The sequence below is a fragment of the Fundulus heteroclitus genome, chromosome 3 (assembly GCF_011125445.2).
Source record: "Fundulus heteroclitus isolate FHET01 chromosome 3, MU-UCD_Fhet_4.1, whole genome shotgun sequence".
NCBI lineage: Eukaryota > Metazoa > Chordata > Actinopteri > Cyprinodontiformes > Fundulidae > Fundulus > Fundulus heteroclitus.
The window spans coordinates 45638771-45666130 of record NC_046363.1 but is presented as its reverse complement, the minus strand read 5'-3'; the positions used below and the strand labels follow the sequence as shown (position 1 = coordinate 45666130).

General features: G+C 40.5%; 2 protein-coding genes across 2 annotated transcripts; one reads left to right on the top strand and one right to left on the bottom strand.

Moving 5' to 3' along the window:
• Nucleotides 1–6684: 6684 nt before the first annotated feature.
• si:ch73-139j3.4 (CD82 antigen) lies at nucleotides 6685–15652 on the bottom strand. The gene is made up of 8 exons (XM_036135550.1): nucleotides 15435–15652; nucleotides 12948–13026; nucleotides 11391–11503; nucleotides 11197–11271; nucleotides 8895–8987; nucleotides 8615–8818; nucleotides 8250–8333; nucleotides 6685–7364 (listed from the first exon to the last, which is right to left on the bottom strand). The coding sequence occupies exons 1-8, from the start codon at nucleotides 15498–15500 to the stop codon at nucleotides 7077–7079; spliced, it is 1002 nt and encodes a 333-aa protein (XP_035991443.1). The 5' UTR covers nucleotides 15501–15652; the 3' UTR covers nucleotides 6685–7076.
• Nucleotides 15653–22823: 7171 nt separating this feature from the next.
• Nucleotides 22824–26917, top strand: LOC105919126 (C-type lectin domain family 9 member A-like). The gene is made up of 7 exons (XM_036128540.1): nucleotides 22824–22898; nucleotides 23020–23078; nucleotides 24099–24194; nucleotides 24603–24770; nucleotides 24868–25019; nucleotides 25152–25264; nucleotides 26788–26917. The coding sequence occupies exons 2-7, from the start codon at nucleotides 23045–23047 to the stop codon at nucleotides 26915–26917; spliced, it is 693 nt and encodes a 230-aa protein (XP_035984433.1). The 5' UTR covers nucleotides 22824–22898; nucleotides 23020–23044.
• The last annotated feature ends 443 nt before the right edge of the window (nucleotides 26918–27360 follow it).

The window sequence follows — 27360 nt, the reverse complement described above, 5'->3', positions numbered from 1 at the left end:
GTCAGGTTAAATGTGAAATATTTAAAAAATTTTACCTGGAAAAAAAAAAAATCCTTCCCCAGCAGGTCAAATGTCAGGGTCCTGCACCAACACATAAAATCTCAGGAGATTTCCCTGATCTCTGAAGAATCTGCTGACATAGTGAACACCAAGCGACTCAGAATGATGAAATTTACTGATGAAGGATGAAGGTGTGGATTCCTGCCTCCCATCATGTGAGGAAACAGGCAGGAACTCTGATGTCAAAGCTTCTGAGGAGATGGTGGGCGGCTTCCGAAGAACGAGCTCTGATCCAGGATGGATGGAGGATAAATATCGGCATCAGCAGAGGAGATGCTCCACATTCTGAGCAGCGCAGGACAGAACCAGAACCGGGATCAGGAGCAGAGATAAACCCGAGGTCCGCATCATCTTCACCACCTGAGCTGCTTCAGCCTCCATCAGAAGAAAACAAGTCAGTATTGGTTCACTTCTTCTTCTTCTTCTTCTTCTTCTTCTTCTTCTTCTTCAGCTCCAGAACCGACTTCCGGTCCTGCTTTGAGCTCATTTAACTGAAAAAGTTCTAGTTTGTTGTGGAAAATCTGACTTTTTATATCAGCTGGTTTGAGAGTTAAACATTGTTGTGATTAATTTAATGTCCTGAAATCTGGACAGAGACGTTCAGGGGAACCCTCGGCTTTCTTTCCCTGTGAAATTACAGATGCAGTTCAATAAGTTTGGGTCTGTTTGAGTTATTTTTAATTGGTAACTCAAATGTTAAACGGATTAATTCATCACAGACTGAGGTAATTTAGGTGTTCATTTTAATTAATGTGGTCGACATATTATAACTAATCCTGTTCATGTTCTCTGAAGTTCAGAAATATTACATTCAGAGGTGTCAAAAGTATTCACATCTTTTACTCAAGTAGAAATATAGATACTAGGGTTTGAAAATACTTCTGTAGACGTAGGAGTATCAACTCAAACCTTTTACTCAAGTAAAAGTATAAAAGTACTGGCTTCAAAACTACTTAAAATATTAAAGCAAAAGTAATTTAAGTTAAAAAAAATGCTACTAAGGAAAAAAAGCACAGAGGCCTGTAATGCACTTAACCCTTAAGTGCACTTAAAAAGACAAATAACTAATAATCCTAAAAATGCAATGTTCTTCTATGTTTTGTTCTTAAGTTTTATTTGGGGCATTTGGCAAACAACTTGGTACAGTGCTGCCCCAAACAAAATTAAAATCACTGTTTGGGTGCCGCTATTTATCTGAATTCTTTTTCTCTCTCTTTTTTTTTTTTTTGACAAGTCAGAACAAAATCAAGCTGAAATAAAATAAAAGTAATGAGACTAAATGTAAGGAGTAAAAGTAAAAAGTAAGCTACTTTACTCCAGTAAAGAATAAATAATCACAGTTTTTACCTTAGTAAGGTAACTAAGTATTTGTACTTAGTTTTGACACCTCTTATTACACCAGACCAACAATAAAGTGTTTTCATGCGTGTTCTGATCGTCCTCCCCACCATGAGGAGGACCGCCGACCCAATGAACAAGGACCGTGAGCCAGAAGGTGATCACTGAAGAGGAGTATTAAGGGAAAGTTGAGTGGAAGGAAAATGTGTCCAAGCAGCAAGAATAACTGCAGCCTTGAAGATCCATAAAGCACAGACCGGTCCAGAAGATGGACAACTGTCCCGTTCCTCGTGTTAAAGCAACCAGAGAACAAGAACCGGCCCAAAGTCGTCTTTTCAGATGAACGCAAAGTCTCCATTTCATTTGGAGATCTAGGTACCAGAGTCTGGAGGAGGAGAGAGGTCCAGAACCAGAGTGGTGTTTCCACAGCCAGTGATGATTTGGGGCGCCATGTCATCTGCTGGTTCTGGTCCACTGGGTTTTCTAAAGTCCACAGTCAACGCAGCATCTAGCAGGACCTTCTGGAGCTCTTCATGCTTCTTTCTGCTGACAAACTGAATGGAGATGCTGGTTTCATTTCCCAACAGGACCTGGTACCGACCCACACTGCCGTCAGTATCAATGCGTGTTTTAACTGCAGCGGTACCGCCAGCAAACTGGCCCGATCTAAACCTACAGAGAACGTATGGGTTGTTGTGAGGACTGGAGACACCAGAACCAAACGGGGCAGATGGCCTATCAAAACAATCTGGGCTTCCAGAACCTCAGCAGAACCCCAGACTGGTCTCCTCCATGCCACTGATGCAGGAGTTCATGCAGACGGAGCCCAGACCGGTTCTGAGGGCAGATACTGGACAAAATACGGAGCGAGTGGGTCCACATTTTATTGGTCTGATGTAAAATGATGAGGAAATTATCAACACAAACAGAAATAATTAACTGTTTATGATGAATTTATTGAACTTTTAAACCACCTTATTAAAGCAGACACATTTTCTTTATGTTATTCCATCTTATTGGAAGCGGCTGTAGATGAATGAAGCATCTCAGAGATCCTGTGGTCTTCATGAGGCGTCGTCAGGTAGAAGCAGAGGAGATGTTTCTCCATCCTGGTCCTGCTGGCCTTCAGGTTAACATCCAGGGAAAAGGTTCAATGGCGCCAATCTCTGGGGACGGATTCTGGTCCGGTCCGCCTGTTCTGTAGGCGGCCGGATCATTCCCCGCTGACGGGAACCACGCTCTGAAATTTACTGTAAATGTAGATTATCATGAGTCACTGCAGATCTCTACTGCCTGGTGGTGACGGACTAAAACCCAGACATTCAGCTGCTGAACACATCTGCTTTTAATGTTCTGCAGCTTTCAGCGCGACACCATGAAACTCAATGAAATCACAAGTTTTAATTATCTGAGATCAGGACCTTCTGTCAGCACGCTGGAATGAATTACGCAGAGAATAAATTTATTTTTACATTATTGAAACTGCTTTTGATCTTTATTCAGCTGCAGAAAAACAACAGATGATTCATTTCAGGGTTAAAAATATTTTCTTCTTAAAAAGTTTTTTATTTGTTTTTGTCAGATGATCAAAACAATATAAAAATAAATAAATCTTTGCTTTTCTGGAACGGTTCCTGTACTTTCAACAATTTAATCTCTGAAAACAAAGCCAGGCTGTTGGAGGCTGAAGCTTAAAGGAGGCTCTGTGTGTCAACCTGATCATGAACGTCACCATCAGACGTTTTCCTCCGTCTCTCCAGAACCACCCAGACCCATCAGAACATGGCTGGTACATTTAGGAACGCTCCTCCAGGTTGAGGCCAACCTCAGTCCTCAAAATGTTCTCCTGCATCCTCCTCTCGTCTGAGTTTTCTGTGCAGAGGGTTGAAATACAAAGTTAAAAAATCAGGTGAACCTGTGAGGACTGAGTGAATCTGCAGCTGGAATAGGATGGAATCAGAAACTCTGTGATTGATTGCCTTGGTCTGTCAGCAACCAGCACAGCCCAGCCTGAACCCAACAACTTGGAGGTGTGTGCGCTCCCCCAGCTTCTCTCCCCCTGTCCACTGATTTCTGTGTGCAAGGGGCCTCAGCCTGGTGGGACACTGATTTCCCCAGAGACTGTGGATTTTTCACTGCAGCTGCTTGGTGGAAACATTGTTGTGGCAGTCTGAGCTGGTTGGAGCACCTAGCATGGTCTTTGAAAGGTTTCCTTCATCTGTCTCCATGGGTTTTGTACCTAACTCCATCATAACAGGGTCGAAGCGGTCATCCTGTTGCCAGGAAATTTAAATCCAACCTCCTTCCCTTGCAGTGAATCGTGGTCTCCTTTGCTTCCTGTTCCTGGGCTTGTGGGCGGAGCTTGTGAAGGGCCGCGCTCTGCCAGTGACGGCTGAATTGAAAAGCATCTCTGAGGACCTTAAGAAGGAGCTGCAGAGCTACATTAGCAAGGTCAAAGAAACGGTGAGGTTCTGCTGGGTCCATGTCCGGTCCCTTCAGACACGCAGTAATTATCAGAACCAGACATGTTTTAATTTTCTGTTTGGACTCTGTGTGTTTCTGTAGCAGTACCTGAAGGACCTGGTTCTGCTAAAATGCAACGAGAACGTGACCCAATGGAACAAGGTAAACTGGACTGCTGCAGATGTTTTATTCTCCTGTTTGTGGATTTAAGACAGCTGTTCATTTAATGTCAGGACCTTAATAGTTTAGAAAATCTGTCCGTTGGTACCTTTTTAAAATATGGTTATAATATCCGGTAAAAGGCTGTTTTTCAGAAGACTGGGGCTGCAGTGCAAAGAACACCACAGTGAATCCTCACAGGATCCCTTTTCTTGGTTGTTTAACAACATGAAGTATGATTGCCTTGATAAATTATTATATTATATTTTTTGTATTACATCAAACACCTGCTGTCTGTAGGTCTTTGCTCTGCAGTCCCCCTTCTGATCTAAAACTTGCGTTTCCTCATTTCTTTTGGTTTTCCAGCATCCAGAACAGTTTGTCAAACAGAAACGTAAACATTTCTGGATAAACTGATGAGAAAACATTTGTGACAGCAGAAGCTTCTCAGGATTCATGTCCAGGCTGTGGTGGATTTTTACTCTATTATTTCTAAAGGTGTGGCTCATCACTCAGGGCATCAGTCTATTATGAAGTGAAGTCAGTTATGCACTAAGAGAGTTTTCTGTTGATAATTTGCATATCCTGAGAAGGAAATGTTGTTTCTGTGCTGAAGTCGGTCTCTGATTTAAAGTTTCTCTAACGAACCATTTTAGTGTTTTCAAGGAATCTGAGCTGGATTTGGTCCTCTTTAGTTAAAAATCCAAAGTAGTGTACTTAATGTGTTGTGGGAAAACTGACATCTAGTGGCAGGATGCTGTTACTACATAGTTAAATAAAATCAACATTTGGAGGCTCAGTTTTAGCCACTTTATACGATTTAAAAGGATAGTTGCCTCTACTTTATGACATGATATGCCGTTTTTGGCTCTTGAGGGCCGGATAAATTGCCTTGATGGGCCAGATTTGGCCCACGGGCCTTGAGTTTGACACGTGGGTTAGATTGATCAAAGCTGGATGATTGCACACTGGTCAGAGGTTCTCTGCTGTAGTATATTTCTATATAAACTCACAGGCCACTTTATTAGATACACCTAGCTACTCCTGGATTGGCATCTCTTTGGTTCTTTGAGGCATAGATTCAACAAGGTGTCAGAAACATGACTGATCTGGTCCACACTGACATGATAGCATCAAGCCATGGTTGCAGATGTGTCCTGTGAACATCCATGATGAGAACCTCCCGTTCCTTCACATTCCAAACATTGTCTGAAGGATCGAGGTCCGGCTGGGTCTGCAGCTGATGGTGCAATTTGGTTGGAACCAAGTTCCAACCAAGTTGTCAAGCTGGCGTCAACAAGGCAGTTTCTGCTGCACATCTGTTCCCTGGATACTTTTGAGCTGCAGGCTGTTTGTAATCAGCAGTCAGTTGCAAAGACACAGTTCGTTCCAATTAATTCCCTTAAAATGCAACAAGATCTATCAGCTGAATGACCTTTAGGGAACCTGGAGAACTGTGGGAGGATCCAGTGTTGTGAGGAACGTTCTACTAATCCAAGTTTAAATAAACGTTCTCATTAAACATGTTTCCATTGCAGACATCCATGCTGGCCGACAGGCTCCTTCAGAAGCAAAGCTGCGTAGAGAAACTCCAACCTTTCGCACCAAGCGTCAATATCTGTCCTCTGATCACTCTGAACCAAGATCTGCTGCAACATCTGGTAAATTTCACAGCCTTTTTTTTTTTTTTTTTTTTAGGAAAACACACTTATTGGGTGATTGATTGTTTGGTTGGTTGGTTGGTTGATTGATTTATTGATTGTTTGGTTGATTGATTTTTTTATTTTTATTTTTCATTTCAGAATAAATCTGGACCGGGCTCTCCACTTTGTCCCACCCCATTCTCAGACAGTACCCAGACGCCAGTAAACAGTACCAGAACACCAAAGCTCGGCTTTCTGCAGGAAAGCATGCAGTGCATTGACTGCTGGAGCCAGCAGGTGGCAGCACTGCCCACATAACAGTCAGACACCTGGAGCTCTCACGTGGGGATCCTCATCTGCTCCGTGGTGCATGCCGAGGAACCTCAGTGATAATTTATTGTTTTTTAGCTCGCTGAGGTTCTTCCTTTTGGGTCAGCTGGACTGATCCATGTTCTTCCAAACAAGAATCCTTTTAATTCAGTCGTATTTGGACTCAGGAAGTTAGATTTTGTGAACTGTTTACATTTTTCCTACAAACTCCAGGGGGAGTTGATTTTTGACAAAGCAGTTGTGTGAGTTTTAGCCTAGTAACTTATATAAAAACTATTTGAAATGTTTTTCTTGGTCGTATATATATATATATATTTCTATTAAAATATTTTGATAAACTGAACAAGAAAGCTTTCCGAGTCTCTTTATCACAAATAATCCCAATTTGCATGTTATCTAAGCCATTACAAGGCCTTTGTTTGGCAGTAGTATAAAGCTTGGTACTCATCATTACTCCAGACCTTTTGAATTGAGAAAGCTTCCTGGAGAGGAAGAGAAACGTCTTCAACTACGAAAAACAGTCCAGTTGCTTTGTTTTTTACTTTTTTTGGTATGACCATGACCTGGATGACTGAGAATCTTCACCAGCGAACAGAAAGGAATCAAACAGAAAAAAACAAAACAGAAGAACTGCATCTTTATCTTAATTACTTATAAACAACCAACAGCTCAAACAAAGTGCTGTACATTGCTACAAGCTAAAACGCATCTAATAAAAGTAATAATAAAAACGATAATGCATAAAAATGCTTAAAAGAAACAATAAAACCAATTAAAAATTAAAACTTAGTCTCGCTAGTGTTAAAAACCAAAGAATAATAGTGGGTTTTTAGGTGAGTTTTAAAGGTGGGCAGTGAAGGAGCCTCTCTTCTGTGCAGGGGCCGTTATTCCATAATTAAGGACCAACAATTGAGTCCAGTAGGTTCTTCAACAAGAAGCCGTCATCCTGCTATTTGCTGTTTCTGTTTTTCTTCTTCTTGAAAAAAAAAAAAACCCAGAAGAACTGCATTTTATATAAATTTATTAATAATAAAGATTGTATGTGTTAAGCTAAAGTTTTTATCCCGTTCAGACTGAAGGTCTTTAGTAATGCTGGACAGCCTCCTGGTACCCCTGGTACCCCAGGTTCTGGTTCTGGTTGTAGAGATCAAAAGCCATGTTGGCATCTTCAGCAGGCATGTAGTTTGGGTCTGTAGGACCTCCATCGGCTCCATCGGGGTCCATGAAGGCGTGGTTCTGCTCGCCGCCGGCTGGGTTGCTGTCAGTGGATGAGTCTGGGTCGCTTTCATCAACTAGCCGCTTGTTTTTTTTACGAACCTCTTTTTGTCCCAACGAGCGGAACAGAGATGCAGCGATGGACAGTTCAGCTAGCTGCAGAGAAAATACGCATATTAGCTGCTGTTAAATGCAGGGAGCTGTTTTAGCACCCCCACCAGGCCGCCGAGGTTATTACAACAGAATAAGACAATCAGATACATTCTTTAAAGGGGGCATATCATGCTTTTAAACCCTTCCTTTGCACATTATAATCATTCAGCTGTGGGGTTCATAAAGTGGAACAGCAACGCTTTGGTCTGAATTCCTCGTTATTGTTGCCCTACAGCTCGTATTTTATGCCTTATCTGAGGTACATCTTGTTTTGCTGTCTCTTTAAATCTAAAGGAGGCACTTCACACCCCGTCCAGGTTCCACTCCACCCTGTTTGGCCATTTTTGAAGGATGCAAAAATCCTACAAAAATCCTCTGTATGTTGTTTTTCTGAATGTTCATGTACAACTCTTTGAGTTATTTTCTTACTGAAATGCGATACGAATAAACCTGCCTTGCCTATGCTGGGGGATGGTGTAAGGAATTGTTTGGGTTTATTACACCCAACAACCAGCAAACATTTTCACTCATCCACTTGTAGCTTCAGCCTTCTTTAGCTTGGGCTACAAAATTGCAGTGAAAAAAAAAATTAAATGGCAGATTCAGAAAATTGGTTAGCCAGAAGTCCATGACCTTGTTTAGCAGCTCTGCAGCAAAAACTGTAAAGTTATTGTTCCAAAAACCACATTAGAGAACATAGAAAACTGCACGGCTTGATAAGTATGACCCAAAAAGTAGATAAAGATGTCTGCGCTGCTCCGGGACCGACTATATTCAACTTTTCTGTTCTCCTACAAACTCCAAGAACACGACAAAACGTATTTAAAGGCTAAAAGGTGGATTTTGAATGATCTGTCCCCTTTAAAACCTTCAGGAAATTGTTCTTACCTGGAGTAAAATGAGGATTGCATCCATGGCAACAATTGTCAGGATGTTCTCCTCCAGCCAATCATTGATCTTCTGACTGCAGCTCTGCAACATCACACATTGTCTCAATAAAGCAACAGGAGAACATCTGGCTGAGGGATCTGAATTAATCAAGTTTACTCCTTCTTTTCCAAACTTTCAAAGTTTGTAATTACTCAAAAACATAACCTAAAACCTTACACAGCAATCAGTTCTATGTCTCCTGGCTTTACGTGCAGGATTAGTGTGTTTTTGTCTGGTTTAAAAGAAAAATATATAGTTTGGATTCTAAATGCAGGAAAACACGCGCTGCTGGTATTTAGAAGTCCGTTCCAGAGTCGCTGTACCTCATTAAATGTTCCATGTCCTTCTCCAATCCACGTCTCTGCTGCAGTGAAGCTGCTGTTGTCCGAGCACCAGTATGAGGCAGAAGCCGGTTGGAAAGTCCGGAAACAGGAACACGGCAGCACTTCTGGACTCGTCAGGTTCAGAGTTTGAATGAAGGAGTTCTTGAGCCAGTCACCAGGACCGGTTCTGCCACAGCACTCCGCCTGAGAGCCAGGATTAAGACAAATATCAACGTGGCGTCTTTTATTTTAAGTCGGAGAGAACGTTAGAGAGACTCACAAAATGCTGCACGTTATCCATTAATCTGCTGGCGCTGCTGTTCCCGTACTGAGAGATGATCCGATTCACACTATCATTCACACTTTGTTCAATCTGTTTAAAGAAAACAATGTTAGCTACAATCTTCAACAAACACCAACTTAAACACAATCACACACAAATCATTTCAATATTCAATTCAATTTTATTCATATAGCTCCAAGAAGTTTCCTCTCTAAGGAAACCCAGCAGGTTGCATCAAGTCTCTCCAAGCAGCATTCACTCCTCCTGAAAGAGCGTAGAGCCACAGTGGACAGTCGTCTGCATTGTTGATGGCTTTGCAGCAATCCCTCATACTGAGCATGCATGAAGCGACAGTGGAGAGGAAAACTCCCCTTTAACAGGGAGGAGAACCTCCAGCAGAACCAGAACCAGGCTCAGTGTGAACGCTCATCTGCCTCCACCCACTGGGGCTTAGAGAAGACAGAGCAGAGACACAGAAAGCTCAGAAGCTCACATTGACCCAGGAGTACTTTCTATGGTAGAGAAGACAGAGCAGAGACACAGAAAGCTCAGAAGCTCACATTGACCCAGGAGTACTTTCTATGTTAGAGAAGACAGAGCAGAGACACAGAAAGCTCAGAAGCTCACATTGACCCAGGAGTACTTTCTATGTTAGAGAAGACAGAGCAGAGACACAGAAAGCACAGAAGCTCACATTGACCCAGGAGTACTTTCTATGTTAGAGAAGACAGAGCAGAGACACAGAAAGCTCAGAAGCTCACATTGACCCAGGAGTACTTTCTATGGTAGATGGTAATAGAGGATGATCTGCCTCCCCTGATGATGTCACAGCTAACAGAACGCCAGACCAGGTGTACCTTCTATGAAGAGAAAAATGACAGAACAGAATAGTTAAAAGCTGAAATAACAACAAACAATGCAGATTGGAGAGCAGTAGGAGAACTCAGCAGAGTGAGAGAAATAGACCCTGATGTCCTCCAGCAGCCTAAGCCTATAGCAGCATAACTATAGAGGTAGCTCAGGGTAACATGAGCCACTCTGACTAGAAGCTTTGTCAGAAAGGAAAGTTTTAAGATTAGTCTTAAAAGTAGACGGGGTGTCTGCCTCACGGACCAAAGCAAAACAAGAACTTTGAACAAACGTGTTAAAAATTAAAGGCAAATTAAATCAACTAATGTATCTAAGATGGACAACTTTACAATGTCTGAGGTAAAACCCTCATTTTGTTATTTTTAGAGTGATTCTGTTAGAGGAAAATGTAAAATGTGCAAACATTCATAAATTCTGATGAACGTTGCATTTGTCTCAAGCAAGCGGTGGACAAAAAGTCGTTTAGCTTTGATTATTATAGATTAATTTTTATTGCTTCACAAACCACCAACATGTCCACTTCCACAGTTTAAGTGGAAGATTACACTGAATTGTCAGAGCCCCCAGTAGGAATATGCAAAATAATGCTGCCAGAAGTTTATATTTTATTACAAATTTAGTCACAAGCTGTCATTCACCTCACAGCCAGATTGGGGTGTCAACGGAGCGCTTTTATAAGTGAATGAACCTGCAACCCGCCACTTTCAGGATGAACTCTTAGCTCCTGGGCCACTGGTGCCTCTATCATGACCTACAACCCTAAAACTCTTTAAATGAACGCACCACCTGGTGGAAGTAATTTATGTTGCATTAGCTTGGGGTCCAGTGTGGCGTAAGTTTGCACCATAATCACCACCAGAAGAGGTCCAGCAACCTGTGAGGACGGGAGTTTAGTTTGACTTCTTTCCTCAGTCAATGTATCTGTGTCTCTGGAGGTCGGCGAGAGTAAATCAGCAAGTAAGCTTTATTTATATAGTACCTTTCACAGGATAAAAACCACAAAGTGCTTCACAATAAAAACAACCATAAAACAAGACAAAGTAAAAAGATGAAACAGCACAAATGCAACATCACAGCATAAAAGTAGTTAAAAGACGGTCAACCTGTTCTTAAAAGAATCACAGTCTGGGCGCCACAGCTTTAAAAAAAAAAACTCTGGTCCTAAAATTAGTTCCTGGAACCATTAAGAGCGTTTGGCTGCAGGATCTCAAACTACGAGAAGGTTGTAAAAGGTTGGTGATATAAGCTGGAGCTTATCCTCTCAGGGCTCTAAAGGTAAAGACTAAAATGTTAAAATGAACCCTAAAATATATCGGTAGCCGATGTAAAGAGATTAAAACTTTCTTGTGTTGGTTAAAATTCCTGCAGCAGCATTCTGCACAGGTAAACCCACTGATCTTTGCAGGTGAGACATTAAAGGAAGACTGACCTTTTTTTTATCAAGAAGCAGCAGCACTGTGACAAACAGCTGACCCAGGACCAGCACGATGAGGAAGCCCATGGACTGAGGAGTTAAAGCAGGTGGTAAGACGGGTTACCTTCTCATTACTGAACAGCATGTGGAGGAAGAATCCTTCTGTAGCTGCAAGGCCAAAGCAGAAAGGTCCAGAGGTTTTGGCTCACCACCAGGAGCAGGAACCTTTTCTCCAAGGCTGCTCCAGTGCATCCAGTGAGGCTGACCAACGCCACCACTCCACCGATCATAAACAGGCCTGCTGCCACCACACGAAGCTCCGCTGTATCAAACATGGCAAAAACAAATTTAAAAGAAAAGTTCTGACCCGCTCAGACCGACCCAGGAGGAGCAGAAGATCCCGGCAGCGGACCAGAACCACCTCAGAACCTGAGCTAGGTGCTTCCCTGGTGCTGATCTGCAGAATTCAGAAAGCTGCAATAATTCTAAACTAAAGTATTTACACGTGGTAATTATGGGATATTCTGGGTATAATTTTGAGGGTAAAAAGAGATTTTTTTAAATCAATTTTGTAATAAGGCAGTGAATACTTTCTGATGCGCTCATCAGCAGCACATGAGGACGCCGCTGAGTTTTTGTTCAACCGCTCAGACGCGTTTAGGCCAGCCGCTATTTTCTCACAACCGTTTCCTGGCTTACAAAAAATAAAGAATAAACACAGTGGCCTTAGTTAAATCAGATGCTCTGATGTCTTTCCCATTTTGCAGAATGGTGAAGAGAAATGGCCACGGCTTATATAAGCACCATGGAAACAGGAAGCCATCAATTAATAAACAAAAGCTCCTACAGATTCTGCTAAATTAAAAACTGCTTCACTTAAATCAGGGGTGTCCAAAGTGGGGCCCGGGGGCCATTTGTGGCCCCTGGACTGATTCTGATCATCCCATAATGATCTGATGCAGATGGATTCTTTTTATTTTTAGTTAGAGCAAAATTATTACAGACAAGTTAAAATCTTCTTGCGTTTGAACATGTTAGGTACAATATAAAGTATTCATCTTTTAATTACTAAATCTTTTGCAATATTTTTAAATTCATAGAGAATAGAATGACATCTATCAAATGACTTTTACTCAAAAGCAGCTTCAGTTCACAAAGATCTGCCTTTAACTCTTTTATTAACATTGACTACTTCAACCGTTTTCAGAGACTGACTGACCCAAATCCTGTTCTTAATGCTGAGGATAAACAAAAATTAGATTAAAGTAACAGATAGTCATCCAGTTAGCAAAACTATTTGTAAACTGGATGAACATCTTTTAATAAGGCAAATTTGCCTTAAAGGTTATGTATCAGCAGTGATTTATGCATCCATTTCCTTCCGGAAAATCTGACTAATTTATTTATGTAAAATATTGCATAAGCATACTTTATAGAACAGGTAAAATAAGCTGTGAACAATTTGGGTTAATTCAATTTTTTTTATTATTATTTTGGTTTTTTTTTCAGTCCTCAAGTACTTTTAACTTGAATATTTTGGCCCACCTGACAAAAAGTTTTGGCACCCCTGACTTAGATTTATTCTAATGAAAGTTCAGGAATATTAACAATTATTCCTCTGGTGATTATTTCTTAACTTCCTCACCCATCGAACAAACATAAAGATGCTGAAGGTTGGGTTTCAGTGTGAGATCATGTTGCTGCAATTAAAGATGAATTTATTTTGTGACATTTAATCACATCTTTAAAGCTAGAAACATTTTTACCAGAGGAGAGAGCATTGAGCAAGCTTCCAGTGTCGAAGAGGATCCATATTCCACAGCCCATAACACCCAGACCCAGAACCTGCAGAGAAGGTCCAAACAGAGTTAAAACATCAGTCAATGTTTAAGTTACATTACAGGTAGAACAAGTTACAGGTGAGGGAAAGATACGCTTTAACAGAGTATTCAATTCAATTAAATGTTATTTATATAGCGCCAATTCCTGATACAGGTCATCATCAAGGTTCTTTCCAAAGTCAGACTCCATCAGATCCTCCAGGTTGGTGAGAAAGTTTCCTCTCTAAGGAAACCCAGCAGGTTGCATCAAGTCTCTCCAAGCAGCATTCACTCCTCCTGAAAGAGCGTAGAGCCACAGTGGACAGTCGTCTGCATTGTTGATGGCTTTGCAGCAATCCCTCATACTGAGCATGCATGAAGCGACAGTGGAGAGGAAAACTCCCCTTTAACAGGGAGGAGAACCTCCAGCAGAACCAGAACCAGGCTCAGTGTGAACGCTCATCTGCCTCCACCCACTGGGGCTTAGAGAAGACAGAGCAGAGACACAGAAAGCTCAGAAGCTCACATTGACCCAGGAGTACTTTCTATGTTAGATGGTAATAGAGGATGATCTGCCTCCCCTGATGATGTCACCGCTAATAGAACCCCAGACCAGGTGTACCTTCTATGAAGAGAAAAATGACAGAGAACAAAAAGTTAAAAGCTGAAATAAAAACAAACAATGCAGATTGGAGAGCAGTAGGAGAACTCAGCAGAGTGAGAGAAATAGACCCTGATGTCCTCCAGCAGCCTAAGCCTATAGCAGCATAACTATAGAGGGAACAGTTGGTTCTGAGAACTGCTTCTTAGGGACGGCACCAACAGACAACGTTCCTGAGAGGAACCAGCCTGGATGACCAAGTTCAAGGACCTGCTGTAGATCCAGAAGCCTCGTAGTCGCCACCAGGTGAGCGACGTGTTGAATGTTCAGAGGTCCCCAGTCCTGGTCCTGCGCGTTACTATTATACCTTGCCTAATTTAAATAAATGGGTCAACGGATTTAAGCAGAACTTGTGGACATACTGGGGAGGTATTTTAGTCATCTGAGTGAGGAGTGCAGAGCAGAAGATTACCTTAAACATAATAGCTGGATCGTCTCCTCAGCAGCTCGTCAAATGATGTGAAAGTTTAACAGCGATTTCTTTCAGCTTAGGCATGTTAAAGCAAGAAGAAACATCTAAAATATGGAGGACAAGAATCTGACACCCAGAGCTGCATGCTCAGAGAATAATAACGTTCTCTGATTGGCTGGCATCAATGTGTCTGAAAGTGGGGAAATCTTTGGGAGAATGAAGAGATGAAGAAGCTGAAGAGTCTGAGAAATACAAAGATCAGAAAAGATCAGGAGCTCCAGCGCTGAGCTTTGAGGAACTCAATGAAGAAAAGATCCAGTAAAGTAATTTCTCTTCAATTCTGAGCAATTTTCATTTTTACATAGAAGCATCCATCCGTCCATCCAGTGTCTTCATCTTATTTCAGAGACCGGATCAGCGCCTGTATCACTGCAGCAGAAGCTCTGATCCATCTGTCCATCTCCCGAGATGCTGAGACGCCTTCGCTTGAGGCAGAGACCCGGGCAATCAACTGACTGACCCACTTCCACCAGGGAAATGATTCAGAAACATTAAATCAAAAGCTAACAGACTCAAAAACAGCTTCTTCCCAAAGCAGTGAGGACTGTCGCCTCCTGCTGATAAGACTATGGTCTGTTACATGTTGCAATAACTCTGCTGTTGTTTGAACACTCTAGTTTCTCAGGAATGTCTGACTGCACAGCTCTGTGTATGAAGGTTTACGGTTAATACACACAGAATATATTACAGGCAGGAATGTCTCACCAAAGGGATTCATTCATGCAACATCACAGAAAATCATATTGTTCAAAAAAGGACTAACAGGAGACCTCAGGAACTCAGTACGAGTCTTAACAGACCCTAGAGACTATTTTGCGTGGTCAAGCTTCTCATCAAGTGTGTTTGGTCTTTAGTAACATGTGGTGACAAGGAAGGTTCCTGATTATTTCGCAGAACTCCCCACAACTTCTCCAGATCCACAGAACGCATGTGTAGCACACCAGAAACAGAGAGTAAACGAGGCAGGAACAACGAGGTAACCAAAGTGAAGGAAACTGGATTAGGAAAGAGGAAAATGTGTCTCCTGAAACATCACAAAGGAGCAGTAAGAGAAGAAGTGCCATAACATTTTAAATCCTTAATTACAAGTGGTGATTCTGTGGCTACCAATTGGTTTAATTTCTCATGAATCGTTGTAGTTTTCTCAGATAAAAACTCTAAAGATTAAAACAATAAGTAAACATGGTTTTAAAAGATGAATAACAACATCAAATATATGATCAATATTCACAGAGAGCCTGATTTTAACTTTTTAAAAGAAACAGAAGATGAAAACAAGGGTTGATTATTCAGGTCTCACCAGGAAGATGGAGTTCAACACCACAAAGCCGAACTTCAGCAGCTCGATCTTCACCTCCAGCTTCATCCTGACCAGCAGCAGAAGGTTCAGGTGTTCGGTCTGATCTTTCTGGGGTTCAGAAGATCCGCTCCATCAGAAATGTTCTCTGACTTCTTCAGTTCCTGTCCAACCCTCAGAGAACTGAGTCTGTGCTGAGATCAGAGTTCACTTCCTTATTACCTGTAAACATTAAACCGCTCAGGTTAAACCTGTGAGCTCAGACTGAAGAGGTTCACTCCACGTTTCCTCCACCTGAAAGCTGCTTTCATCGCTCAGCTGAAGGAGAAACTCTCTTATTTGTCTTCCAACTTGTGACTGTTTTAAGCAAATTAACGCTCCAGATTTAAAAACTTGATAAGGAATAATTCAGTCAGCTTAGTTAATAAAAACACAAACTAACTACATTTCCCATCATCCCTGTGGGCAGCTCATTGTAAACCAGGAAGGAATGAGGAAACAGAAGACCAGCTGCTGGTAAATGAATCCTTTTAATAAATGGTTCACGTATTAAACACACAGGAAACAGCAGTTTTGTTCTCATCTGATTGATGTTCCAACACCTCAACCTGTTATAGAGATTTTATTGTTATTTAAGTCAATCTTTTTAAAAAGAGGAAAATATTTTCAGCTTTTTTTCAGTGTTAGAAATGATGATTTGTTTTTATAGTAGTTTTCTAAGTAATTGTCAACATGTGATTAATCCATGATAAGTTTATAATTAAATGAAGGTCATCAGTTCTGGTTTGTATTTGATGTACAAACATCAACCAGTTTACTTCTGGAAATCCACGTTTCAATGTGGTGATTCTAATTTTTACAGCATTTTTTTCCTGATTTGTTTTCTGAGAGACGTGTGACCACATAAACTCTGACATGATTTAAATTAAAGCAGATGTCTGTCTTCATTGTTTTTATTGGGTTATTCAGCCCAGTGACCAGCAGGCGGCGCCGTTTCACTCTTTGTTTCTCGATCCTTTCTGAATCCTCTCAGGTTCTGGAAACAGATTTCGGGAGTTAATTTTGGTCAGTGCCTGTTTTGGTCTTTGGTTTTATTTTCATAAAAAAAATACTTTGATTTTATTGTAAAAAGATAAAGACCATTCCATACAAATTTTATTAATAAAGCGCTTTAAACACCCACAGGACCAAAGTGCTATACACAATCCTAAGATAGAAATGATCAATCATAAAACAATAAGTAAAATGGTATGTAAAAGTAATAAAATAAAAATAAGTAAAACAAAGTCAGCATCTCTAATTCTGTCACAAGCCAAAGAAACAGATGGGATTTAAAATCAGAAAGTGACGAGGCCTGTCTGATGCCCAAGGGAAGGTCATTCCACAGCTTGGGAGCTGCTACAGAAAATTCACAGAAGGAAATTCTGAGCCGGTCCCAGATTTTAAAATAATCAGTTTTTTAAGCATAAATGAAATTCTCTTTATTACACTGACATAATTTTTAAAAGTTCAGCAAAAACCAAAAAAAGTGATTTGTTTTCTAACATCCCGTCACCAGACGTCCCCATCGAGCCCAGAGCTTCAAGTTCCTGCTGCAGCCGTCCTCCAGATGCACGGGTTTGCTTTGTTCCTACAATGTTTAATGATTACCCGTTCAATCAATCAAATTAATGTAAAATTGTTCACTTATTGTCAAATTCAGTTTAAATTTCTACTATCTATATCTATGTCTATCTATCTATCTATCTATCTATCTATCTATCTATCTATCTATCTATCTATCTATCTATCTATATATCTATATCTATATATATATATCTATATATCTATATATCTATATCTATATCTACATCTATATATATATATATATATATATATATATATATATATATATATATATATATATATATACTTTTAGTTATTTTTGCCAGGTTTAGTTAGTTTTATTATATATGTCCATATTTTTTCATGTTTTCTGAATGGGTGCAGCTGTGACACAACAATTTTCCCCCCAGGGATCAATAAAGTCTCCTGATCCTGAGTTTTTCGTTTCACCTTTGAGCTTCATAAATCAAATGCCTAAAGGTTGTTTTGGTTTTTTTAGTGGCCTTTTGTTCAGAAGAAAGCATCTCTACTGACCTCCTGGTGCCAACTGTTTTAATTTAAAATCATTTTCATAAGCAAAATGACATCTGATTGGATGTCTTGATGTGTCCTCCTGGTATTTGCTAATGTGACTGTAGCTGTGCTGATGGTCGTGCGACATCTGGAACCAGCAGGACATGCTAAGCATCTCAAGAAAATTTAGAAAATGTCTTCTGGAAGCTGACAGATGACTTTTTCCCTTTTAAAATATGGTGAAGAAATGTCCTTACTTTTTATGGAATTCCCTGCAGGAAGTGGAGTGGCCCCTGGAGGGCCTTCTGACCCCAGTGTGGGAACTTTAACTGCAATTTGTTACAAATAAAAAACTGTCAGTGAGATCCTTTCACCCTGAGCAGAACCAAGATGGCACAAATCTGCTTCGTTCCCACATCCATCAGGGTTTTTACTGCTGGGCCAACAGCCAATCAGCTTCATGCCGGTTTTTACTGCTGGGCCAACAGCCAATCAGCTTCAGGTAATTTTTACTGCTGGGCCAACAGCCAATCAGCTTCAGGCCGGATTTTACTGCTGGGCCAACAGCCAATCAGCTTCAGGCGGCTGGTTGGGTCTCACTTTTTCTTTATTTTGAGGATCCTCATGATGAACAGGGGCTGGTGAAAGCATAAAGTAAGGAAATGTTCTGTTTTGATCCCTGAGTAATCCAGCAGAGGGCGCTACAGTGCGTGCCAAAACAAACCTCAGGACAGCAGTAGTCAACAGACTTGAGTTCATTGGTTTCTTCTACCATCTATCATAACCTAAAAGCATCTTGAGTGCAAAATGTAAATTTGTTTACTTTTACATTTAAACCACCTTTGTGAAAATAATCCTCCCCACCACCACCACGCACACACAGTCTGAACCCATTATAATGCTCCTCTGGGCTGAGCAAACACTCAGCATGCTTCAGAAAGTGTTTCCAAGCTGGAAAAAATCCTGCAGGCAAACAATCAATCAGGAAATCCAAATCCCGCCCGCCAACGTTTCTTCTCTGGGGGAACATGACCGGGAACAATGCAGTTATAAATCTGTGATCTCTAACAGAGGAGGCCTGGACAGGAGCCAGAGATACACAGAAGAGCAAAACAGAACCAGAAGCTAGAACTATGCCATTGTTTCTGGTTCTTCAGATGTTAAGATTACACTGTTTGTCTGCTCCAATCAGCAGGAGCTTCACAAAGTCTTCCTGCAAGACAATGATCAGGGCAGTAGCACAAAGAAAATTAAAGGTGCATAGACACGTTATTTTACCTTTTTTATGTATATATATATATACGTCAGTAACTCTGGTTGCATACAAAGTTTTAATGAACGATTATAATATCCTGCTAGCGTATTAGTTGTTATTTTGGTGTTTTATGCTTTGTTTTGCTCAATTTGTTAGTAAATAAAGCCTTTTGTGCTTTTTTATAATAACAGAGGAAGTACGTCACTGTGCATGCACAGCAGGGGTTAAAACAAGGAAACAGCTAACGGCTATTAGCATCACCTAGCAAAACAATGCAGAAAGGTCCAAGATCCAGTGAAAAAAAATAAAAATGTATGATTCCAAGACGGAAAAGCCTGGAATGTCTCTGGGAATCCAGTCTGAACGTTCAGGGTCACTGAAGCGGACGCTAAACCTGCCGAGGCTCAGATGTGACGCAGAGTTGACTGACGTGAGTAAATGTTCTGATATGAGGTTCTTAAAGTTGCTGTAGATCGGTTTGTTTAATCAATAATGTTTGGTCTTTGATCACACCGAGCTGCTGCTTTACATTGCAGAGGGTCAGGCTCGATCCACTATTATAATAGTTCTGCAATACTGTCGCTAGATGGCGCCACATCTGTTTATATCTATTAATCGCGCCCGGTGGTGGGGGCTATTTATCCACAAAAAGGACCATAAAACATTATCAGGATTGAGCCTAGCTGTGTATAACCTTATTTTGTTATGATTAAATGGTTTTTGGTCTTTTCTAAGCATAAAATGTGGCTATGTACCTTTAATGTGAACAGCTGGTCATGTTACAGAAGAACTAAAAGGTCCTCCACAAAAAGTAGGTGGTTCCAGAGAACTACCAGATCCTAATCTTATTGCTAGAGCTTGATAAGATCTTCAGGTGCCAGAGTTCCTAAAAAGGCTTTAAACTGTAATGTAGAGCATTTCTTTGGCTGTGGTGGGGTGGAAATTTGTTGCTATGTTACCATTAAGAAGATCTTGATGAATATCTAAGAGTTTCTGGTGGTTTTGAGACAAGGAAGAAGGTGCCTGCATTTCTAAAATGCTTCTGCTTGCAGTATAGTAGTTCTGCTGATCCAGAAGGTTCAGAGGTGATTTGAACACCAGGATGAGACAGACTCTTTAAACAATAATAACGAAAGTTTTGAGAATTCTTCTTATGTTACTAAAAGACATTCTGCAAACCAAGAGATGGTCTAGAAGCCTGAGAATAGACTTGAATTTTATGTTTCTGTGTGTAAAAAAGTTTCTTTAAGATGATTTAAATCGTTAAGTTGGTTCCTCAAGTGGTTCTGAGGGGTTATGGAATACTTCAGAGGTTCACGGTGTAGTTCTGGTTGATAAAGAGGAGTCTGTTATGTTCTTGCTCACTGATAGCAGCTGTCTAACCTCTGGATTATTGGCCCAGCTTGTGTGAAGCTGTGAGGACTCAGAGTCACATGTTTCCTGATGTTTACTCCTCTGACTCATAGGGAAGATTCTGCTGATCCGACTCTGCAACAAGGTTTGCATGTCAGGGTCTGTCCAGAGAAAGTTTTTTTCTGATGATCTGCAGATGGTAATGCAGATTCAGGTTTCCTTAAACGTCACTGAGAACTTGCTAACTGTGGATAAGCTGTTGTCACTGTTTCTCATCTTGCCATACATGCTGGTGTTCAGATAACACGTGTTGCAGTGTTCTATAAGCATCAGATTAAGAGATTTTGTGGAACAGCACATCCTGGCACATCTTTGACTTAGAGCTATAGTTGGTAATCCTGTTTGTTATACTGGGTAAAATCGTCCTTCCATCCTGAAAGTAGTCAATACGTTATGTATTCAGAAAAAGGAGGTTAAAAACATTGTTCTCTGTGGGAGCTGCAGGCCTGCAAAAACTATAACCAATCTCTGCCTTTCGGTCCAAAGGGTAGAGATTTGTCAGCGTTTTGTTCCTGCTCTCACCCATAAACGTTTAAATACCCACCCCCCTCTGTTCTTCAGGTTCTGGGAGTATCACCTTATCTATTGGTTGTCCCACATGCCACTCATTCTGATGCACTCATGTAATGCCAGTTTGTGTGCTCTTTCCTTCCTTGTTTCCACTTGCTGGCTGTGCATGTGCACTTTTGGTGTTAAGTATCCTGTTAGCTTAGCAGCTAGCTTAGCAGTTAGCTTCGGTGTTAGCCGTTTATTGTAGCTCCACTGCTCTCACCGTAGACTTTGAACATGGCTGAGAGTCACAAGAAGGGAATCGTGTTTATGTTTATGAGAAGAAGAGGAAGTATTCAGTAGAAAGAAATAAGATCAGAGTGGATTTGTTTAGTTTTTTTCATGTGAACCCCCTGAGGAGCAGAAGAGCAGGTAAGACGGTCTAATGCATGTGCAGTTATTCAAAAAGGGACTTGTGGAAATGTCTGGAAAAATCAGCAACCCTAGCTTTAAGCGTGGCTTTGATGCATGTATACTGGGATCAATGGTGTGAATGTCACAATATTCTGGTGCTTTATTACTGGGTATTGAGGTGTGATAGTACAGACATTTGTACCAAATAATATCCAGTACAGCCTTATCAGTTCGGTACCCTTGTGTTCTGAACAAACATGAACATATGCAGAAAGTTTAAATACAGAACCAGGAGCTCAAAGGGCAACTTTAAAATGTTTCCTGAAACAAAACAGAGAGGACTCCTAGCTATCACCAAACTGTTTGGGAACATTGAAGTTTGTCATGCAGCTACAGCTGAGAAGGAAATGTGGACCACAACCAGAACTTTATGCCAGCATACATACGAGGACGTATGTAGCTCACTCTGCACTTAACTGAATTATTCACCTGAAATAAACTGAATATTCACATCATTGGTTCTGGAAAAAGCAGCTAAAGTCCAAATGGCTCCCTGTAGCATCCAATCAGCCCAAACTTCGTACATCATGTAAAATGTAAACCAGCAGAATCTCCATTGATGGGAGGGGATTCTTCCTCCAGAGGCTCACGCTGCATTTAGGTACAGCTAGGAAAATAGGTTTTCAAAAATTTCAAAACAACTCCAAAATGATTTAAACATCTTTTCTTTTCATTTGTGGGCATGATCTTGTTTAAACAGTTCCACAAATTAGCACTGACTGTTTTCAGATGGTTCTATTGTTGTATAATCTGTTAATCCAGGCACCTTCTGGTGTGTCCTCACAGCTGGAGCTCATAAAGACCAATTAAAAGGAACGGATTCCCTGAGGCAGATGCCAGATTGTTTTGCTCATGTGAGTTATAATCAGGCCAACGTCCTGTTAGTTACGGACTTTCTGTGCTCAGCTCTTGGTTGTTCTGTGCTCAGGACACCAGTTTCCCAGTTTGAGCTCTGTTCCTGGATCCTATCGCTCTGCCTCCTCGCTCTCCGAGGTCGTTGGGGACTTCACCTCCCTTCCTGATCCTCCTCACCGCTCCCCTGGTTCGTACTGTCTGGACCTCTCAATGACCATCCTCCTTATGCTGTCCAGGATTTCTCCTCTGAACCCGGATGAACCATTAATTCTTATGTAGCGACAAACTTATGAAACTTGTTTTTGGTTTCCTTAATTGTTCCCTTCATTAGGGTCTCAAAACTAACCAACATGACAACTTTATTCGTGAAGGAGCTAAAGTCCCTGGAACTCATCGTTGAGTCATTCTGGGTACAATACCTTTTAATTTGGCCCTTTCTGAGATATTCCTCCAGGAAATTATTTTTTCTTACTGGTGAAGGTTTATATAGATGATCGTTTGTTATTGGAAGAAAAAAAAATAATGAAACATTTCCCCAACAGCAGAAAAGTGTTTGTTAAAACATTAATTTCAGATATTGGTTTTACCACAGTGAGAGCAGAGAAAGATTCAGTCTTGTTCTTGTTTGATGCAATCATATCATGTATCACATATGTGTCTTACTGCTGGACTGATGATTAGAAGCTAGACACATCAGGAACTAAAAGTACCGCCCTAAACAGGAAAAGGAAATCTGTGTTATCAGCTTCTGGTGCAACGGGGTGCATTTTTAATTTTAAAAGAAAGTGAAGGCACTCCTGAGAATTTCCAAAGTTGGATTTCTTGTTTAATTTCCTGAGACTGGGCTGGACGAGCAGATTAGAGTGAGTGGATTTAGTTTTTATGCCGTAGACCCACTGCTAGGGTTATTATAGAGTCTCTGCTTATAAACGTGGATGTTGCGGTAAAGGTGGATGTTTTTTGTGCTTGCTGTCTCATTTGAAGGATGAATGAAGACGCTTAATGTGCAATGGATGAACAAAACATTTATAAAACTTCAAAAGGTATGTAAATCTCAGTCAGCATTTTACAGCTGAGAAATCTGTGTGAAACAACATTTAGTTTAGAACAATACAAAACAAATAAGAGGTTTTATTGCTTTGCAGTTTGGATGAGGGAAACTGAGGGTTAAATGTTCAAAAGAACTGTAATTATTAATTGGCCTGGGACTAATTAATAAATCAGACTGAAAGATAGTTGCCACTCCTCCTCCTCTTCCCACAGATCTGGGAATGTGGAAATTTGAATAACTGGAGGGAGTTGACTCATTTATACTAACGTAGTCCTCTTGTAGCCAGGTTTCTGTGAGACAAAACAAATCAATCTGATTATCAGAAATCAATTCGTTAACTAACAAAGTCTTTGGAGGGAGAGACCTTATATTTAATAGACCACATTTAATTGTTTTATTTTTAGGTTCAAGGTGAACCGTATTGATTTTTATTAGATTTTTATGATTTGTTCCTTTTAGATAAGTTTTTGATCTGTTAAGTTTTGGCCGTGGGAAAGACACCGTCTCAATAGGATAATGGGTGGGTAACAGTACAGAAGCTGCAGAGAGGTGTGTTAAACTACGGCTCTGCTTCCTGGTCTGGACCCTGGGTTGTCAGCGTTTAGGAGGACTAATAAATCCGGCCAGATTCCTAGAAAGAAGAGCTGCACCATCCAAAGTAGGATGGATGCCGTCTCTCCGGATCAGACCAGGTTTTCCCCAGAAAGTTCTCCAGTTATCAATGTAGCCCACGTCGTTTTCTGGACACCACCTAGACAACCAGCGGTTGAATGATGACATGCGGCTAAACATGTCATCACTGGTCAGATCAGGCAGGGGACCAGAGAAAATTACAGAGTCCGACATAGTTTTAGCAAACTCACAAACCGAAGCAACACCAACTTTGGTGACCTCTGATCGGCGTGACCGGGTGTCATTACCGCCAGCGTGAATAACAATCTTACTGTATTTACGCTTATCCTTAGTCAGCAGTTTTAGGTATGATTCTGTCGCCCGTTCTTTTTCCAAACAGGTGAAGAACAGGCCGACCCACGTTTCCGTTCATTGATGTTGTGTTTGGGAACAGTTTCTATCCTCCTGGTGGCGAGCATCATCATCATCATCCGCAGTAAGATCTTCGTCTGCAAAGATGATTAAAAACAATGAAACAATAAGAAACGTTTGTTGTATTGAAAAACCTTGACAAAATATATTAAATATTTATAGTTGTGGATGTTGTGTGTAACTTTATTGCAATTTAATTAAATTATTATGGTCTAATTATTATGGTCTAATTTTATTTACATAACCTTTGTTATAAAGTTTGAGTTAGTAACTGCAACTGCAATTTTTTTTTATTTTTTTTTGAAGATTGGGGCTGTGTTGACCCGGTTAGGACACGGAAGGGGGTGCGCGAAGAAAAAAGTTTGGGAACCCCTGATTTAGAAAATCTGTGAAAACATGCCGCCCTGCCCTCATCAAAGCACCAGCTCAGTACATTGACTCTGTGATGTGTTTTCTCCTTTTTTATCCATAGTCAGTGTGGTTCTGCACAGACAGGATGTAAACCTCAAGGAGATGATGTCAAAGATGCAAATCTGTGGGAACCAGACTGAGGTGCTCCCCAGAGATGACCTCACCTGGATGCTGGAAGTCATCCTGAAGTTCGACAACTTTCCAGTCTCAGAATACTTCGTTGGTAAAAGTATGTCAGTATTTCATTAACTTACTGCTGGGTTACTAAACAAATTATTAACTGTAGTTGATGTTAAATCTCTCTCCATTTTATTTCCTGGTAACAGAGTGTCATCCATGTCAGAAAGGTTGGATTGAGTTTCACACAAAGTGCTATCTGTTCTTGGAAGGTTTAATTTATAAAACCTGGGAGCAGAGTCAGCAGTACTGCAAAAACAAAGCTGCAGATCTGGTTACTGTCGATAACTTGCAGGAACAGGTGAGCTCTGACACAAACACAGAATCCCATCATCACAGCTTTAACTTTGCAAGTGACAGGTGTTAATTGATCAGTCAATTTTGATGTGAGTAAAATTATAAAAGTAATGATCTGAGACCAAATGACTTGCAGGAGTTTCTCAGTAATCACAGTACCTACTACTATGACGATCATCATGGATACTGGTTGGGCCTACGTAAAGTTAACATTTGGCAATGGCCTGATGGACGCAACAACACTCTTCGGTAAAAGTGTTTAAGTAAAATTAATATTACATTTTTCTTGTCCCAGAGTCACATGACAAACAAACGCTGTAGCAATGTTGAATATGCAGTTTTTTTCTAGTCATAATCTTATCCTTTTTTTATCTACATGTCGCAGTTTTAAAAGCTGCACCAGCAGGAGTCTGAATTTGATTTTCAGCTACTAATCTTCAGGCTTTCCTTTTGAAGGTACTGGATGGATCAACCTTTTGGTGGCTCTGGTCCATACGTTCTGTTGATGCCTGGAAGACCTCCAACAAAGAGCTGGGACACGTCAGATGCTGCGTTTCATAACAGATTAATATGTGAGCAAGAAGCCCTGATAATTCCTGAAACTAAATCCTCTGAGTTTTTTGACAACCTTTGTGGAAAAACAGGATTAGCCTTAAAAGTCTGTGACCCAACATTAGCTTGACTTAACCTCATGCTACACTGTGCAGACACTCTGTGTGTGCTGATGAAGAATGTTTATCTTTAATGCTTAAAGAGCTTTACAAGAGGGCAGCCCAACTTTCTAACTCAGCTAATAATTGCCTTCTGTCTTTATTTGTGTTTTTTCACAGTGAATAGAGCAAAATCTAGTCAGCAACTTTTATTTAAAAACAGACGTTGCTGTACATAAATTTGCTTTGCCCGCAGTTTCAAAGAAACCATTTTAGCTGAGAATTGTTTTGTTTTTGTATTTTATTTCCAATTTACAATGATTTTACACTTTGCTTTCCTTCAAAAAGGCTGACTACTTTAAGTGGTGAATTAAAATATTGCATCCATAGTTTATTGTTAAGCAGGTAAAAAAAAAAAAAAAAAAAACACCAAATACTTTTAGTATTAATTTTTAAATGCTTGATTTCTTTGGCCTGCATGCACTTTTGACTTTTGGCCAATGTGACAGAAAGTTTTGACACTGTTGATGTAGACGCTTAAAGATATTGGCTTCTGATGCCATGTTGTTGTTTTTCATCGCTGTGCAAAATGAGAATTATTAAATCTGATGTCCTTCTTACAGTTTGTATGTAATAAAAGTTAAATGCAATTTGATTTCCTTACTGCCAGTTTGCAGCATGTTGACATCCGACATTACAGTACAACAGCTCCAGTCCTGTCTCAGAAATATTTGGTAATTTCCAAATTTTCAAGGATATATACGGATTTCAAGTCAACTGCACACATTTAATCCCCTTTGCAGCAATCCCGCATACTGCATGTGGAGACTGTGGAGACCACTTTAAACATTAAAATCTAAAGTTTTGAACGGTCTACTTGTGTTACTAAAAACTTTTGCAGAGCAAGAGACTGTCTAGAAGACTGAGAGTAGATGTTGAAATGTCAAAGCTCGTGTGAAGCTGTGAGGACTCATGTTTCCTGATGTCTGCCTCTCTGACTCATCGGTAAGATTCTGCTGATCTGATTTGGCAACAAGGTTTGTGGGTCTGTTCCGAGCAAGATTTGTTCAGATGATCTGCTCTGTAAAACGTTTACAGCATGAACTGACGTTATCACTGCAGCAGAGATGCCGGAGATGGGCACCAGCCCCTCAATGACCTTCCAGAGATTAAGCAGCTAAAGATGGATGGGAGCAGTGCCCCCTGCTGGTTCGCATACGTTACGCAGGTGAAGGTGTGCAACATTGAATAGAGGTTCTGCTGCTCCACATACGAAGAAGTTGGCTGAGGTTACTCAGGAAATCTGACTGGAAGTTTTCCTGGCATGCAAGGAGGGTTCAGGACAGACGTAGAATTCAAACAAGTGAGCAAATATCCGTCTCTTCTGGTGCTGGAACATCTCCAGGAGGAGCTATAGATTGATGAATACAGTTCATAACAGTTTCAGACATATTTAGAAAAACATTGTTATCGTCACAACATATTTCTCTGCTTTCTGCAACGATAAGAGAGAGAGAGTAAATCAATACACATGCATAGTAAAATGAAATAGTAACCACTGGTTTATATATTCCAGTAAATATATGATTAACACAATAACTAATGAACAATAAACTAAAGTAATGAGAGATCAGTCATATGAAATACATTTTAATAAAACCTTAAAACCTCTTAGTAGTAAAGAGTATATACGCA

Coding starts and splice junctions, on each gene's coding strand:
- si:ch73-139j3.4 (XM_036135550.1), bottom strand. CDS start 15,500: ATGAAGCTGGAGGTGAAGATCGAGCTGCTGAAGTTCGGCTTTGTGGTG. Junction 8,988..11,196: donor TGCTTCTTGATAAAAAAAAG/GTCAGTCTTCCT, acceptor TTCTTTAAACAG/ATTGAACAAAGTGTGAATGA. Junction 7,365..8,249: donor CAATCCTCATTTTACTCCAG/GTAAGAACAATT, acceptor TTTTCTCTGCAG/CTAGCTGAACTGTCCATCGC.
- LOC105919126 (XM_036128540.1), top strand. CDS start 23,045: ATGGATGAACAAAACATTTATAAAACTTCAAAAG. Junction 24,195..24,602: donor CATCATCATCATCATCCGCA/GTAAGATCTTCG, acceptor TTTTATCCATAG/TCAGTGTGGTTCTGCACAGA. Junction 24,771..24,867: donor AGAATACTTCGTTGGTAAAA/GTATGTCAGTAT, acceptor TCCTGGTAACAG/AGTGTCATCCATGTCAGAAA.